The 18,087-nt window shown below is 37.6% G+C and overlaps 1 protein-coding gene across 1 annotated transcript in view; it reads right to left on the bottom strand.

Annotated features, from left to right (window-relative positions):
* The window catches only part of MANBA (mannosidase beta), a 117,702-nt gene extending 99,984 nt beyond the window's left edge, over nucleotides 1-17,718 (bottom strand). Inside the window, exons 1-4 of the mRNA XM_043972921.1 lie at nucleotides 17,353-17,718; nucleotides 5,744-5,838; nucleotides 3,895-4,000; nucleotides 882-1,052 (exon numbers count right to left, since the gene is read on the bottom strand). Of these exons, the coding sequence (XP_043828856.1) occupies nucleotides 882-1,052; nucleotides 3,895-4,000; nucleotides 5,744-5,838; nucleotides 17,353-17,568 (588 nt within the window). The 5' untranslated portion in view covers nucleotides 17,569-17,718. The remainder of the gene's footprint in view (nucleotides 1-881; nucleotides 1,053-3,894; nucleotides 4,001-5,743; nucleotides 5,839-17,352) is intronic.
* Nucleotides 17,719-18,087: the final 369 nt, after the last annotated feature.

The following is an 18,087-nucleotide window of genomic DNA, read 5'->3' as shown; positions in this document are numbered from 1 at the left end:
CCTATTGTCCTTGCTACAGAAAATATCAGGGCTTTTCACTTGAGCATGGTAGGGCTAACATCAACTGGTGTCTGTGCTAAGTCTGGTATCAATATGGTGAGGTCCTTCACTTCTGTCTGATTGCCTAGAGAGAGCTGACCCAGGCTAGGTTAAAAACATAGGAGATCAGGGACAGCTAGGTGGTGCAGTGGATAGAGCACCAGCCCTGGAGTCAGGAGTACCTGAGTTCAAATCTGGCCTCAGACACTTAACACTTACTAGCTGTGTGACCCTGGGCAAGTCACTTAACCCCAATTGCCTCACTAAAAAACAAACAAACAAACAAACAAACAAAAAAACATAGGAGATCAAAGCTTTCATGACAATCAGTTGTGGGATCTGACCTGTGAGTGGCCCCTGTACTTCCAGTTTAGCAAAAAAATTTTAAAGGTGGGAGGCGGGGAGAGAGAAGAAAAGAAAAATTTTCCTTCTTTTTCTTATTTCCTAAAAAAAATGAATTTCACAGTCTTAGATCATAATATAGAACATACAAAACACTCTAAATTTGACAGTTTTTAGCAATGGGCCTGGGAATTTGGCCACTCTATTCTCCTTTAAATTGTCTGGTGTTCCATAACTGGGAGAAAAATAGAAGAGCATTAGCTGAAATGGACTCATTTCTTAGAATCAGTTTTATGTTCTTTTTTTTTTTTGTGAGGCAATTGGGGTTAGGTTACTTGCCCAGGGTCACACAGCTAGTAAGTGTTAAGTGTTTGAGACCAGATTTGAACTCAGGTCCTCCTGACTCCAGGGCCGGTGCTCTATCCACTGCGCCACATAGCTGCCCCATTATGTTCATTTTTATCCCCAAGCCCAAACCCCAAATGACTAAGAGGTTATACCTTTCGAATAAAATTAACGTGGCACTCTCCTTTCTGGACAGGTTCAGGGCACTCGGGTGGTATCCGGTAGTCCATATGAGCCTGGCTTTGCTGAGCAGCGTATAAAACTGCTGATTGGAAATGAATCTCGAGGATGTTGAGCTGCCTGATTTCCTTGGTAATATCAAAGGTCTGAGGATTAAAAAGAAATATGTGACCACAGTGCTACTGAGACTGGTTTGCAAAATTTAAATAAATTCAGATATTTGTGAAAAAGAAAAATTATTCAAGTGTTCTGTAGAAAAATCTACTCCATGATGCAAGTTGCTTGTATACCTCTATCCTAAATTAACTCTTTTCCCAAATACGGTTTATGAATTGTGTCCTCCTGTTAGAATGATAGTTCTAGAAATAGTAACTAACACACACACATACACACACACACAAAGACAGGCTACTTACGGGATACAAGACTGTTTGAGATTTGCTGTTTGAAGACTTTATCTTTCAAAGTCAGTCAATAGCCCTACAATTTGAAACTTCTACCAAAAAAAAAAAAGACAGAAGAGAAAATCCATACATATGTGTTTCCATATCCTAATGTCTTGAATGGGTATATAAACATGAATTTCTATTTTTTAAAAAGATCTAATTCTCAAAATTGAAGGGAAAAAAAAAATCAACGTATTTTTTCTATGATACTCTACTTTTTATGTGAACACTCAGTTCCCAAAGAAAGAAATTCAAACTATCAATAGACTTATGAAAAAATACTCAAAATCACTAATAATTAGAAAAATTCAAATTAAAACAACTGACATTCTATCTTGTACCCATAGGATTGGCGAAGGACAAAAAAGGAAAAATTATAACTACTGGAAGGACTATGGGAAGAGAGGCCCATTAATTCAATAGATTTAACTACTCTGGAAAGCAGTTTGGAACCATGTTCCCAAAGACACTAAATCGGTGCATACCCTTTCACTCAACAATACCACTACTAGGTCTAGACCTCAAAGACACCAAAGAAAAAGAAAAAGGATTCCTACAAAGAAAAATATTTATAGCAACACTTTTTGTAGTGGCAAAAAAATGGAAATTAAGGGGGTGGCCATCAATTGGGGAATGACTGAACAAATTATTGCATGAATGTAATGGAATACTATTGTGGCATAAGAAGTGATGAAAGGAATGGACTCAAAAGAAAGCTTGAAGACTTGTATGAAGTGATGTATACTGAAATGAGCAGAGCCAGGAGAATAATTTATACACCAATGTTTTCAGTCTGAAAAACATCAGAGATAATGGTAAGAGCAATGAAACATGTTACCTACCTCTCAGCAGAGGGGTAACTGATTCAAAGTACAGAATGAGCCATCTTTTGGACATGGATGATGTGGAAATTTGTTTTGGTTGACTAAGCACATCTGATGCAATGTACTTTGTTCCTCTTTCTTGCAATGGATCAAGGATGTCACTGAAGTATGTTAAGGGCTAAAATTCCAGCTAAACTGTCTAAAATATCTTATGAGTGGTCGCCAATAAATTATAAGCTTTAGCAAGAGTTAGACTTTTAAGCATTTATTAAGGAGAATAAGAATTTGGTAAAGAGAAAGAGAAAGGCCTAGATTCCTATCTATTAAAGGGAGAGCACATTTCTAGCTCCGCTCTCCACCAGAGTCCAGAGGAAAGAGACTGAGAGTGAGCGCCAGTCTCTTCCTTCTTCCTCCCACTAGCCCACGTCACTTCCTGACGCCAAAGAAAAGACTCCTGGTCTTGCCCTCAAAGACCTTCACTTCATGGGCGGAACTCTTCTACAGTAAGTCTCCAGCAGGTGGCATCATTCCAATCGTTACAAGCATTTTTGTAAATGTAGAGAAAAGAACCCAAACAAGCAGGACAGCTTTGAAAGTTACCAGCCAAATTTATTCTATACTTCAAAGGAAAAACAAGCTACAGGAAATAGAAATCTACAGTTTCATGTGTTTTCTTTTTGTTCTACTTCATATTTAGAAATGCTTTAAAAATTTCTTTTTAATCCTGGCCTTTTCCTTGAACATTTTTTTCTCCATGCTTGTAAATGATGTGTGTGTGATTGACACATGACAGCTGATATGAGTCACGGGCTCTGGCCATGGGATCTCCAGTGGCTTTTCCTTGTTGTCCATCATTTCCACTATGCATGGAGCACTACCCTTGGTTTCAATAGAACCATTAAAAATCCTTTCTACAAGAAGCTGCTGTTTACCGTGTCCTCAGGAGCAAATTTCCTTCACGGCATCCCCAGGTATGATACAGGAAGCAATCCTACTTCTACTGCTTACCACAATTACTAGAATTTCCATAAAAATCAACTTTCCTAGGGGCAGCTAGGTGCCGCAGTGGATAGAGCACCGGCCCTGGATTCAGGAGGACCTGAGTTCAAATTCGGCCTCAGACACTTAACACTTACTAGCTGTGTGACCCTGGGCAAGTCACTTAACCCCAACTGCCCCGCAAAAAAGAAAAAAAAATCAACTTTCCTGGTCCTTCAGAAAAGACTGTCTTTAATATTCCTAACATATCAGCAGTTCTTACATCGCACCAGGCTCTGTGCAAAAGCTACTGGTGGGTCAACAAAAAATATCGCCACTATGATTATATGCAATTCTAGAATGAAAGTGTGAAAAGAAACACATCTAAATTACAAGCTTTATCCAAAACCCAAATCAACCAATCTTTTTGAATGTGAAAACTCTGAAAACATTTAGACATTCAGCACCAAAAATTCAAACTTACTGGACTCCAAAAAGGTGCATGCTTCCATAGCACAGACTAGGGGCAGACTTTATCCAAGAATAGAGAAAAGATGGTATCTGCCCTCCTAAAGTTTAAAAATGTAAATTAAAAGCACAAATAATGCACTTATATCTTTTTTAATTAATTTATTTCACGCTCTGACATCTCTAAAGTCACTTTACTGTGCTTTATCAGTAAATACAATGTAAAAGAAAAGAGGCAAAAGGGTTAGGTTTTCCGGAAACTATTTACTTACATATCTGTTGAACATATTGTCTGTTTTCCCAACAGTGACATTATTGAGCAAGACCTCTGCAACTGTATCAACTCCCTCAAAAATCAAATTTACGTTTTGCAATTTTCTAAGAAAAATAAAGAAAAAAAATTTAAATAATATATCTTAACATTGATAGTAATATTTCAAGAAAGCTTTCTTTACTAGCTAATGGAAATAAAGGTATATGATCACTTTATAGGACAGATATTACTGGGAAGTTGCAATCAAGGAGAATTTCTGATGTGTTTTTTCAGCTTATTTCTAATACATAGTTCTTTGATGGAAATTTCCATTTTGTAGAACATATTAATTTTCATTAAGAAGAATAAAATAAAATAAAAAAGAAGAACATCATTTCTATGTGTTTGAAATTCCCTACTTCACAGGACTAAACATAAATGGGATAGTAGATGTGTGAGCTTTCAAAGGTATAAAGAAGAATATAAATATTTTTATGAAAACTAATGAACTTCAACCATCACGTTTTTCTTGAGTTACCATTACATGCTCAAAATTTTGGTAAGCCCTATGGAGGACACAATCCCTATACCAGAGGAATTTACAATCTAATTAGGGAATTCGGGGTGAAACATTTAATTTTGGCCATGGCCAAGGTGAGAATTTGTTTTGCTTGTCTTCATATATTTGCCATAAGGGTCTTTGTTTTTCTTTTTTTGTCCCTCTCAATGACGGAGAAAAGATAAATGCTTATTAATCCAAAAAAAAGTAAATGTTAAGAAGAATATACAAGAACCAAAGAAAGAACAATATCAAGCAGAAAACAATCAAGAGCTACACAGCATTGTACAGACTAAGTACTACAGAAGCTCATAAAAGGAAGATGGACTAGAGCGGTCAACATGCACCAGCTGGGGAGGCTTCATGAGAAGGTTGGATGTGAGCTTGGCCCTCAAGCCTAGTAATGTCATATAAAGGAAAGTCAAGGAAATGGAAACCAGTATGGCATTTATGTCAATGACAGGGTTAACTGAAATGAAGGGTTTATATTCAGGAATAATGGAAAAGATCATAATATAGAGGGAAAACATTAAGAAGCATCTTAAAATCCAGATAGGAAAGTCTAGTCTTGTTCCAATTCTCAGGTCATGGAATACATGATAAAAATCAATATTTCAGAAGACAAATCTGACTTCTAGACTTCCAAATGCAAAATAAACTGTGTTGAGCTAGTAAAGAGTCCCTTGAACTTTCTTTTTATGTTGCCATATTTTCCAGAAACACTGGACCCAGAGTATGCAGGAGACCCTGAATGTGTTGAAAGATGAAACTCCCCCTGAGCTGACATAATTTGTTGTTGCACCCCAACCTGTATTCTCTTTGTGTTCATTGGAGACAACACTGTAAGACTGGGATAATGCTTATGCATCTGGAGTCCTTTGCAAATAAGCAGACCCTCCCGTGTTCATAGTCTAGCAGTTCCCAAGGTAAAAGAATGTGGCTTTTGCCATCATCTTCCTCCTCCCTTGCGGGTGGGAGGGGGGGCATTGTTGTGTTTTTTTCCCCACCTTTGTTGTGTCATACCCATTCCTGGGATCCCCTCCTACCTTTTTCCTGGTATTATAAAAATGTAAACTCCTGTAAGAACTGGGAACCCTTTGGGTTCTACAAGCATGTTCATTTCTCTTGTAATAAACCTGGTTTTCACATAAGTCTCATGATGTGATTCAACAGGCATGGGGACATGGGGAAAGACAAGCAGCACACTTTATAAAATGATTGATGAGAGATGAATTTTGAATCATACTTTATTCCAATAGTTAGCCTATAAAGATTTTTATTAGAAGTTAAAGAAATGAAAACTACATACTTGAAGTCAAAGGGAATCCTAAATTCCTTGCTGTAGGTCCAGTTATTCAAGGAGATCCAACTGTAATTCAGGTCATTAAATCTATAGTAAGGGTCCTGTAGGTACAAATAAAAGTCATAGCATTTACTTAATAGACATTGTTTTTTTAAAAAATGGAAAAGCTATGTCATCTCTAACAACTGAACACAGAGCCTAGAGATAAAGATTTTAAACTATTTACCCCTCCCTCCAACAAAATATTTAAAAGGAAACAGCTAACAAAAATGGCCATTGAAACTTTTTTTTTAAATGCACAGAAGTTAGTTTGGAGAGATACAAAAAGAAGCAGGGTCTAGTCTCTACTACCACACTCAGGACCAGGCATGGTCTGCCGTGGTCAATTCAGGAACTTGATCCAAGCACATGCCCCACCCCCAACCCACACACTGAAGCTACCAAAATGAGCAAACCAAGGAAAACATCAAATACTGTAAGGAAATACCTTGGACTGAAAGATATCTTGGGGTAAACCCTGAAGAAGAGAGCCATCCCACAACAAGCCCCCACAAGGATTATAAGAATGACTGGAAGAAATGAAGGGAAAAAAAATATGGAAGAGCTAGGAAGGAAAGCACAATGAGGAGAATTATTACTTTAAAACAGTTGGTGGAAAACCTTACCTAACTAAATGTCCAAAGAATTAGAGTGGGTCAGACAGAAATCAATTCAATGAGACAAAAAGAAATTATAAATAAAATGAAAAGAAATTTGGGTCGGGGGGGATAGAGTATTAGCAATAGAGTATTTTTTTTAACCTGGAAAACAAGTGAAGGAAAAATAATGTAAAAATTATTGGACTACTGAAAATCATGACCCCCAAAAAAAGCCTCACTACCACGTCTCAAGCAATCATAAGTGAAAACTGTCCAGATCTCTAGAACCAAAGTGAAAATAGAAAGAATATACCATTTATCTCATAAACACCAAAATTAAAACTACCAAGAAAGTCATGATCAAAATCGAGTTTTCAAGCAAAAAAAAATAATACTACAGGAAACATCTCCCTTCCCCCCTCCCCAAAAAATGTTCAAGTACCAAGAAGCCACAGTAAGAATCAAAAAAGACTTGGTAGCTACCTTTTAAAAGGAAAGAAGATCTTGGAATACAATATTTAAAAAGGTTAAAAAAATAAAAAAGTTTACAACCAAGAATAATCTCTTTGGAAAAACAAAGTTTGAAAGCAAAACTACCAGGAAAAAAATGGACTTTTAATCAAATAAAATATTTCCAAAGATTCTTAATGAAAAGGTCAGAAATAAATAGACATTTTGAAATTAAAACAAAGGAGTCAAGAGAAATACAGAAAGGTACACATATTTGTTCAATTGGGAGAGGTCTATGCCCCAAAAAGATCAAAGAAGAAAAGGATCTCTATGTACAAAAGGCTCTTTGGGATGTAGGTAAAAACTGGAAACTAAAGTGTCCTGTTGAGGCATAGTTAAAGGAATTATGATAAAGAAATGTAATGGAATATTGTTGTGTCACAAGAAATGACGGCCCCCCCAAAAACCTGTCAGTTTCAGAAGAAAATGGGAAGACCTCTATGAATTAGTATAGAGTGAAATGAGAAAAAATAAAAGAACAATTTATATGATATTATAAAGAAAAACAACTTTGAGAAACTCAAGAATTCAGAACAATGCAATAAGACATAAGTCCAGGAGACAAGAGATAAAGCACCCACCTTCTGACAGAAAGGGATAGGCTTCAAATGCAGAATGAGATATATTTTTTGGACCCAGCCAACATGGGAATTTGTTTTTCTGCATTATGCACATCTCTTGTAAAGATTTTGTCTTTTTTTTTAATTGTCAAATGAAAGGGTAAAATGGGAGGGAGAAAAAAAATCAATTTTTAAAAAAAATTAAGAAATCTTTAAAGAAGCAGCACAATAAATATGCATTTTGTGAGAGTCACTGCCCCCTGCCCCCCTCCAAAAAAACAACAATTAAATAGAGGTCTTTTGTGTCAAAGGCTGGGACCCAAATGACACAAGGTACAGCAATAACTACAGCAGCCCTTCAGTGATTCCATTTAAAACATACTCCACCCTCCTGACTTGCGCTGAGTTAGACCTGCTTAACCTGTAGAATCCTTGACTAGATATGAGTTTTTTACTACTAATTCTGTAGGAGAAATCTCACTTGCACTCAAACTTAATAGAATTGATAACAATTCTTTATTTGTATTTGTATTATTTGTCTATTTTCACTGTCATTTCCTGGACATACCTGACTAGCAATTCTATTATCAAAATCAGATTAATATTCTGAATCTGGAGGCAGTAACCTTTTTTTTAAAAAGTATTTTTATAACTATATTTCAGTATAATTCATTTCCTTTATATATCATTGTTTGCTTGTTGTTCCCCCATTTGAACATGAGCTTCTTGAAAGCATGGACAGGGGTTTTTTTTGTTTGTTTTATTTTTGCCATTCTTTGTACCCCCCACAGCTTATAGCAAGCAGCTAAACAGCCTAGTAGATAGAGCATTGAACTTGGAGTTAATAAAGTAAGTTTGAATCCAGCTTCAGACAACCTTGTGTCCCCGGGTTGTTGAAATAATGTAAAGTGCTTTGCAAACCTGAAAGTGCTACATAACTGCTAGTTATCATTAATAATAGGTGCTTAATAAATGCTTGTTGACCTGACATTGTGGTTCTATGCACTTTATGCAATTAAAAACTATTGAAAAGAGGTCCACAGGTATCATTGTTCAGAACCCCTGACAATTGACCAACAACAAAAAGGTGAAGATGAATAATCCATTCACAGGAAATCAGTGATCTTAAGATGTATGGTCAAGGAGCATAATTCAGTCTGTTGCTGTTCAGTCCTTTCTGATTATTCGTGATCCTATTTGGGGTTTTCTCCAGATCATTTTACAAATGAAGGACTGAGACAAACAGGGTTAAGTGACTTGCCCAGGGTCATAAAGCAAGTAAATGACTGAGGCCATATTTCTTTTTTTTCATAAAAGTATTTTATTATTTTCCAGTTACATGTAGAAACAGTTTTCAACATTTGTTTTTATAAGATTTCTAGTTTCAAATTTTTCTCCCTCCCTCCCCAAGACAGGAAGCAATATAAGTTATATATGTAATCACATTAAACATATTTTTGCATTAGTCATGCTGTAAAAGAAGAATCAGAGCAAAAAGGAAAAACAAAACAAAACAAAAAACAAAAAATAGAAATAGTATGTTTCAATCTGCATCTAGATTCCATAGTTTGTTTTTTTTTTCCTGGATTTGGAGAGCATTTTCCATCATGAGTCCTTTGGAACTATCTTGGACCATTGTATTGCTGAGAAGAGTCAAGTCTATCACAGTTGATCAACACATAATGTTATTGATACTGTGTATAATGTTCTCCTGGTTCTGCTCATATCGTTCAGCATCAGTTCACATAAGTCCTTCCAGGTTTCTCTGAAATCCGTGAGGCCATATTTCAATTCAGGAAGATGAGTCTTCCTGACTCCGAGCCCAGCACTCTGTCTGCTGTGTCACCTAAATGTCCTATAATTCACTCTAGCCAGCAAGATTTTGAAGCCTATGGAACCTCAAATCATGTGACCCTACCACCCAGGAAGGCTTATTGGATTTGCTCACACTAACAGCCCTCCAGGCATTTTTTTAAATGATCAATGAGCCATGCTGCTCTAGACATAAGCTGAACTAGAACAATTTACAAAATAACAACATTCTAAAGGGAAAAAAATACTCTGAAAGACATAAGTACTCTTATTAGGTCTCCATGGGACTTACATGCTACCTAACCACCTCTTGATGGGAGGGGATGCACTCCAGACACAGAGACACACTTGTGGATCTGGGCGATGTGGGAATTTGATTTTTATGCACATTTGTTACAAGAGGCTGATTTTTATTTTTTTTAATTAATAAAGTATCTTATTTTTTTCCATTACATGTAAAGATAGTTCTCAACTTTTGTTTATACAAGCTTTACAATTTCAGATTTTTCTTCCTCCCTCCCCTCCCTCCCCCCTCCCCTAGACAGCAGGTAATCTGATGTAGGTTATATATATAAATATATACACATAATAACATTAAACATTTCTGCATTAGTCATGTTATAAGAGAAAAAATCAGAGCAATGATGAAAAACTTCAAAATAGAAAAAAACAACAGCATCAAAAACAAAAGAAATAGTATGGTTCATTCAGCATCTATACTCCACAGTTTTTTGTTGTTTTTTTTTTCTTGGATTTGGAGATCCTCTTCCATCACAAGTTCCCTGGAACTCTTCTGTACCATTGCATTGGTGAGAAGAATATAGTCCATCACAGTAGATCAACACTCAATGTTGATGATACTGTGTACAATGTTCTTCTGGTTCTGCTCATCTCACTCATCATCAGCTCACACAAGACCCTCCAGGTTTCTCTAAACTCCTCCTGCTCATCATTTCTTACAGCACAATAGTATTCCATTGTATTCATATACCACAACTTGTCCAGCCATTCCCCAATTGATGGGCATCCCCATAACTTCTAATTCCTTGCCACCACGTAAAGAGCAGCTATAAATATTTTTGTACATGTGGGTCCCTTTCCCCTTTCCATGATTTCTTTGGGAAAAAGACCCAAAAGTGGTATTGCTGGGTCAAAGGGTATAAGAGGCTGATTTTTAAACAAGGAAGGACCAATAGTGGGAAGGAAAGAAAAGAAATGCTTATTAAATGAAAAAAATGGAAAAAAATTTTAAAACATGACAAAAATAAAAAATACAAACTACTCAGCTCATGGTATTTAAAGGGCTACACAATCTGGCTCCAGTTTGTCCATCCAGATTTATTTCAAAAAGCTCTCCTTCACAAGCTCTACTTTCTAGATGCAAATCCAGCATTCCATCCTGCATGTCTTTGAACAGGGTGTCTTCCCATACCTGGAATGCACTCCCTGCTTATTTCTACTACCTTTTGAAATTCTTGATCTTCCCTACTTCAAGGACCAACTGATGAGACTCTGATTTGTTACCATTTCACATAAAACAAGAAAAAGAATTGAAAGAATAAATACTAAAAAATAAGGGGTTAAATGTCACTCTAAAATGATATACAATATTCATTTTTAAATAAATTTCTAAAAAATTAAGCATTCTCTCTCTCTCTCTCTCTCTCTCCACCCCCCCTCCTCCTCCTTCACATAAAAAAGGAAAAGAAAAACGCAATATTTGCAACAAGCATAGTTGAGGGGAAAAAAATTCCCACATTTGGGGATGTTTGAAAATGTGTCTCATGTTACATATTTAGTTCCACTGTGCTATATTTATTTTTTTAAATCAGATGATAAATTGCTTTAGCAAGATACCAGAATGTAAAATAAACCCACAAAAGCCATCGGTCTTTCTGTATACCACAGAAACCAAGAGAAAAATGAAAGAGAAACATCATTTATGATAATGCTAAACTGTATTAAATGGTCAGACATTCAGTAGGCAGACATGCCAACTAAAACACTCCACAAGACCTGTTTAGGTACACTATGAAACAATTTTAACAAAAATAAAGGAATAATTAAATAACTGGACAGAGCTCTACCCAATGTTCATGACAAGGGCCAGTCAACAGTCAAGATAGCAATAGTATAAAAATTAACTGATATAGCTGATACAATTCAAAAACAATGGACTACAAGGCAACCAGAACCTAAGGACACTTTCTGATGGTCTAACTGCTTGATTGTTGAGGCTGGTATCCTTCCTGAGTTTGGTAAGAAGCCATCATGTGAAAATCTACATTGCCGAAATGATAAATTACAGGATCTGTCCTCCTAGAAGCACTTCACACATTATTTTGTGATTTATTTTGAGTAGTAACATTTTATATAAAATGTGGCATTAAAAATTTGCTACAAAAATGCAATAGGCTACTTCAAAAAATTAGATAAAGGGATAAAACATATAGAGAAGGAATATAAAGGGGAATTATTGGGGGAAACAATTAAAAAACTTTACAGTCATTCTCAAATTAAACTTTTAAGTAGTTATTATCAAAATGATCTGGTAAAAGATTAAAAAATATAGCAAAGAAACAAAACAGATGATGAAGGTTTTGAATCAACTACATACAACAGGCTAATATTTGACGAACCCGCAATCATAACAGATAGAGGCAGGAAATCATTATTAGATGAGAACCACTGGGAAAATTGAATAGTCACACAGAAATGGGATTGGACATAGTATTTATGTTATGATAAATTGGATCAAATATATTATGATAAATTAAATCTTTCTAAATAAAAAATTTAGTGGAATATGTTAACTTTAAAGGAAACTTTTTAGCTATTAAATGTAGTTATCTGAGACAAAACAGATGGATTTGATGATATAAAAGTTTTTACACAACAAAAGCAAAACTCTGAGAAGAGAGGAAAATATTTACCATAAATATCTCTGATCATACTCTGATGTACAAAATTTATAAGGAATTGGAACAAATAATGGAGTAAGATCCATTCTCTTATGGCCAAAAGAGATCAACAGGCACTCCTCAAAAGGCTTATCAATACACATTGATAAGCACTTGAAAAACTATTCCAACTTTCTAATGGGAGACAAATATAAATGAAAATAATTCTCAGGTACCACCTCATGCTAAGTATGTTGGCAAGGATGGTTAAAACACAATAAAATAAATGCTGCCTAGGCTGTGGAGAAACAGGGACACGTAGCACTGCTGGAGTAACTGAGTCGGTACCATCTTTTTTGAAAGCAGCACGGCAGTAATACACGATTACAGGCACCGAACTGTTCATAACCTTTGAGCCAGTGATCTGTTGGGACTATTGCCTAAGGATGTTCTAGAAGAGGTTAAGTAGAGAGGGAGGCCTTGGATGTTCAGGAATAGTGATATTATTTGTAATGGCCAAAAAAAAAAAAAGAAAAGGAAGCAACCCATTTTGACCAATGATGAAGAATTGGTTAAATAAATTGTGGTACAAAAATGTAAAAGAATATTATGACACTATAAGAAATGACAGGATGGGCAGCTAGGTGGCGCAGTGGATAAAGCACCAGATCTGGATTCAGGAGGACTTGAGTTCAAATCCGGCCTCAGACACTTGACACTTACTAGCTGTGTGACCCTGGGGCAAGTCACTTAATCCTCACTGTCCTGCCCCCCACCCAAAAAAATGACAGGGGCAGGTCTTGCAGTGGATAGAGTGTCAGGCCTGGAGTGAGGAAGGCTCATCTTCCTGAGTTTAAATCTGGCCTCCGACACTTACTGGCTCTGTGAACCTGGGCAAGTCAATTATTTCCCTATTTGCCTCAGTTTCCTCATCTCAGACACAACAAGAAATGACAAATATAAAGATTACTAAGAAACACAGAAAGTTATATAAAGTTATATATAATGAAAAAAGGAGAATCAGAATAGAATATATGGACTGTTATTAAAATTAATTAAAGGGGGCGGCTAGATGGCGCAGTGGATAAAGCACCAGCCCTGGATTCAGGAGGACCTGAGTTCAAATCCGGCCTCAAACACTTGACACTTACTAGCTGTGTGACCCTGGGCAAGTCACTTAACCCCCATTGCCCCCGCAAAAAAAAATTAATTAATTAATTAATTAAAAGTCACAAATTTCAAAGAAAAATACTCAGAATAAGTAATAATAATAGTTAATGTTTATATAGAGTATACCATGTGCCAGGCACTGTGGTAAACACTTTATAAACAGCATCTCATTTGATTCTCACAATAACCCTGGGAGGTAGGTGTTTTTATTATCCCTATTTTCTAGATTAGGAAACTGAATCAAACAGAGATAAACTGATTTACAAAGGGTCACACTAGAATCTGAGGCAGCATTTGAACTCAGGTCTTCTAGACACTAGGCCTCAGGCTCAACCCAGAGTACTACCTAGTTGCAGAAAATGGGTAGTCAGAAGATCTAGGTGATTCTTGCCTGACAAAAATTATTTGTATGTTGATAATGAGCAACTTACCTAAATTCTCAGAGGCTCAGTTTCTATGCCTATAGAATGTGGATAATACTTTTAAGTGATAGGTAACTATCAGACACTATTACTTAAAGAATCACAGAGGTATGGAAGCAAAAAAATATAGTTTTGTCAAAGCTACCATCTTTATCTTTTTTAAAATGTTACTGTGGAGTAATTTTTGAATCATAAAAGTATTTTATTATTTTCCAGTTACACGTAAAGATAATTTTCAGCATTTGTTTTTTGTTTTTTTTTTTTTTTGCAGGGCAATGGGGGTTAAGTGACCTGCCCAGGGTCACACAGCTAGTAAGTGTCAAGTGTCTGAGGCCGGATTTGAACTCAGGTACTCCTGAATCCAGGGCCAGTGATTTATCCACTGTGCCACCTAGCTGCCCCTCAGCATTTGTTTTTATAAGATTTTGAATTCCAAATTTTCCTCCTTCCCTCCCTTCCCTCTCCCCTCCCCAAGACAAAGTAATCTGATATAGGTTATATACGTACAATCACATTAAACATATTTCTGCACTAGTCATGTTGTGAAAGAAGAATCAGAAGAAAAGGGAAAACCCTCAAAAAAGAAAAAAAAAGTAGAAACAGTATGGTTCAATCTGCATTCAGATTCCACAGTTCTTTTTTCTGGATGTGGAGAGCCTTTTGCACCATGAGTCCTTTGGAACCATCTTGCTGAGAAGAGCTAAGTCTATCACTGCTGATCATCACACAGTGTTGCTGTTACTGTGTACAATGTTCTCCTGGTTCTGCTCACTTCACTCAGCATCAATCCACTTAAGTCTTTCCAGGTTTTTCTGAAATCTGCCTACTCATTTCTTATAGCACAATAGAATTCCATTACATTCATATACCACAACTTGTTCAGCCATTCCCCAACTAATGGGCATCCCCTCGATTTCTAATTCCTTGCCACCACAAAGAGAACCGCTATAAATATTTTTGTACATGTGGGTCCTTATCCCTTTTTTATGATCTCTGAGGGATACAGAACTAGTAGTGGTATTACTACTATGGAGTAATTTGAAGTTTATAGTTTTACAGATTTTTCTAAACAAATTTTGTGGGGGGTTTTATTTTAAATTCCTGGGTTGTTGGGGGTTTGGGGGGGGTTTAGTGTAATTAAGTTAATAATGTTTAAATTTAAACTTTTTTTTTTAAAAGAGAAACCTGAATTATGGAATAGCTACTAGACAGACAGATATGCAGCTTGTGGAGCTAGTGGCTCAGTGGATAGAATACTGGGCCTGAAGTCATCTTTCTGAGTTCAAATCTGGCCTCAGACACTAGCTGTGTGACCCTGGGCAAGTCACTTGACCTTGTTTATCTGTTTCCTCATCTGTCAAATGAGCTGGAGAAGAAAATAGCAAACCACTCCAGTATCTTTGACAAGAAAACCTCAAACGGGGTCATGAAGAGTCAGATATGACTGAAAATAACTGAACAACCACCTATATGAACTCTGAAGAGTCTTCACACCAGAGTATGATTACAGTAGGGGAAGATTACACCACCTAACACTTGTTTCTTGATTCACCAAGAGGGAAAAGAAGGTCAAAGGTGGTCAAAGGGAGCACAACTGGGGCTTTTGAGGTTACTGGGAAAGCTAACAAGAACAGATGATCACTGAGTGGAATAGGAGACAATGGTAGTAGACGATTTAAAATTCTCTCTCTCTCTCTCCCCCTCTCCCCCATCCTCCAAGTCCATATACTTGACTTTCCTAAGGACATATATTACAACTTCACTGTGTACTTAAATTTTTGATGACTTTAAATGCAAAAGAGAATACAGAAAAAAATATTAGTACATTGTACAAAAATTATTCAGGAGTAAGACAAGAGAGGCCTTAAAAAGCCTTACACACCTATATATCAGAAATAACTTCTTCAAGGAAAAAGTTGGAAGATGCTGAATATTCACTCAAACACCAAAAAGTCACCACCAAAAAAAAAGAGAAAAAAATGTGTTATATTTTAAGAGAAAGGAACTAACAAGCAACTGATGTAAGTTGTAAGATGTAACTGATTTCTGAATCAACTGTTTATATCCAAACCAGAGGTTTGTTAAATTGAAATTAAAAATCAACACCGAATTAGAAAACTTGATTCCCAATATATCTAAAAGAAAAAAGGATACCAAGTATTTGTGAAAAAAAACCACAAAACTTTTCATAACTTAAAAAAAGTGACCTATCAATTAAATATCACCCATATTGCTTACTTTCCAAACTCAACAAAATCTTTAAGAGAATAATCTACACAAGGGTTGAGGCCTTTCCTGATAAAGGAGAGGCAGTGTGATATGAGAGTGGAGGGTGCTGCATCTGGATTCAAAGGACCTGGGTTTGGGGCAGCTAGGTGGTTCAGTGGGTAGAGCACTGGCCCTGGATTCAGGAGGACCTGAGTTCAAATCAGACCTCAGACATTGAACACTTACTAGCTGTGTGACCTTGGGCAAGTCACTTAACCCTGATTGCCTCACCAAAAAAAGAAAAGAAAAGAAAAGGATCAGGGTTCAAATTTCTGCTCAATTATTTTCTATCTTGGTGTAACTTTGAAACATGTCAGTTAACCTCAAACCCTGTTCTTTGTCATCACCCCTCTGTGGTTTCCCAAGCCATTGTCCCTGCATTTGCTATACTTTCCTCTCTTCCCTATCTTGATACCCTGGTGAAACAGCTCCATTTTACGCTGTCCTTTTCTCTAGGGTGCTTTTATCCTGTTGTAGAGTTTGCCCAGCCAAACCTCAGCTCTGTATCATTCCCACCATTCATTGCTTTCATTCTTTTTCTCACGCTAACACCGTTTTCTGTTCTTCATTATATACCGAAACGTTCACTTTAAGTTTGATATCAAAAATAAACATTTTAAAGAAAAAGAAAAGTCACCTAAATCCCAGGGAAGCAGGTAAAAAAGTTTGTTGGGGTTTTTTTTCTACCTATCCTTTACCACTTTAAATTCCCAAAGTGGAGGGGAAAAAAACTAACAAAATGTTTTTACAATCATTTCCTTGGTAATATTATTTCTGTTCCTATTAAACCATCATCATCACCCACAAGAGCCTAGAATATAAATTATACTGAGTTAATTTTAAAACAAAACTATTTTCACCTGGGTTATCCACGTTTTGGGAGGGAGAGAGTCAAGTGCAGGTTTGGCGATGGTGGTACACACACACACACACACACACACACACACACACACACACACACACACGAGTAATTATTTACACAAATAATTAATTATCCACTTTGCCCAGCCCCCCCCCCCTCCCCATACCTGTCTTTTCCTCCAATCACCCCCACTGGGCTACAGTGGTCAATATCTGCTAATTTCACTCAGCGGTGTCAGAAATTGACACGGTCAATTTCAGATCCTCCCCCTCAGTCCCCCTCCTCCCTCAGCTCCCCGTGTAATGCCAGGAAGTGGGTCTGAACCGACTCGGACGCCCACCCGATGCTAAAGCCACCGTTCTGGCCGTATTTTCTCCGTAGAGCTGGGGAAAAGAAGAAGGGGCGAGGAGCGGGAAGCCCGGGCGTGGCCCCTGCCTGGGTGCAGCCCCCAGGACGCGCGCAACGCCCCGTACCTGGATCAGGCCGTGCTCGAATAAGGCGCTGTGCACGCAGCCTGGGACCTGCCCCTCCAGAGCCACGGAACCGTCCTGGCTCCGAAGAAGCCAGCTACCGGCCAAGCTGAAGTCGGCGAACTGCGGTCGGCTCTGCCCCGGCGCGGCCGCCACCAGCGGCAGCAGCAGAAGGAGAAGGAGGCGGCATTGGCAGATCGCCCGCGGCCCAAGCAGCATCCCGTGCACTCCTGCAGCAGATTAGAGAGTCGGCTGGGCAGTTTGGAGCGAAAGTGAACCCCACGGACCCTCCTGACCCGCCCCCGGAGGTCAGCTGAGCCGAGGCCACATAACCGCTTTTCAAAGTTTTTTTGCCCCACTGCAGAGGGAAGCCTGGGGCACATTTGAGCGCAGGGCGCATGCGCTTTGCTGGGCCGATTCTCGGGAGACTTTGCACGCTACAGCAGCCTGGGAGTTCTGCACCTCCTTTGTGGCCTGGACTTCTTCGCCAATAAGCAGAAGTCTATGGCTTCTATTCCATAATTATGCTTTTAAATGCACAAAAATAAAATAGAAAGGATGACAAAGGAAAATACTTATGTTGAAATCAGTTCAGTTGTGCCAATGATACTGGAGTGGTTTGCCATTTACTTCTCCAACTCATTTTACCATGAGGAAACCGAGGCAAACAGAGTCAAGTGACTTGCCCAGGGTCGCACGACTAGTGTCTGAGGCCAGATCTGAACTCAGGAAAATGAG

The sequence above is a fragment of the Dromiciops gliroides genome, chromosome 6 (assembly GCF_019393635.1).
Source record: "Dromiciops gliroides isolate mDroGli1 chromosome 6, mDroGli1.pri, whole genome shotgun sequence".
In the NCBI taxonomy this organism is placed as follows: domain Eukaryota; kingdom Metazoa; phylum Chordata; class Mammalia; order Microbiotheria; family Microbiotheriidae; genus Dromiciops; species Dromiciops gliroides.
The sequence above is the reverse complement of the archived record's forward strand: the minus strand, read 5'-3'. Positions and strand labels throughout refer to the sequence as shown.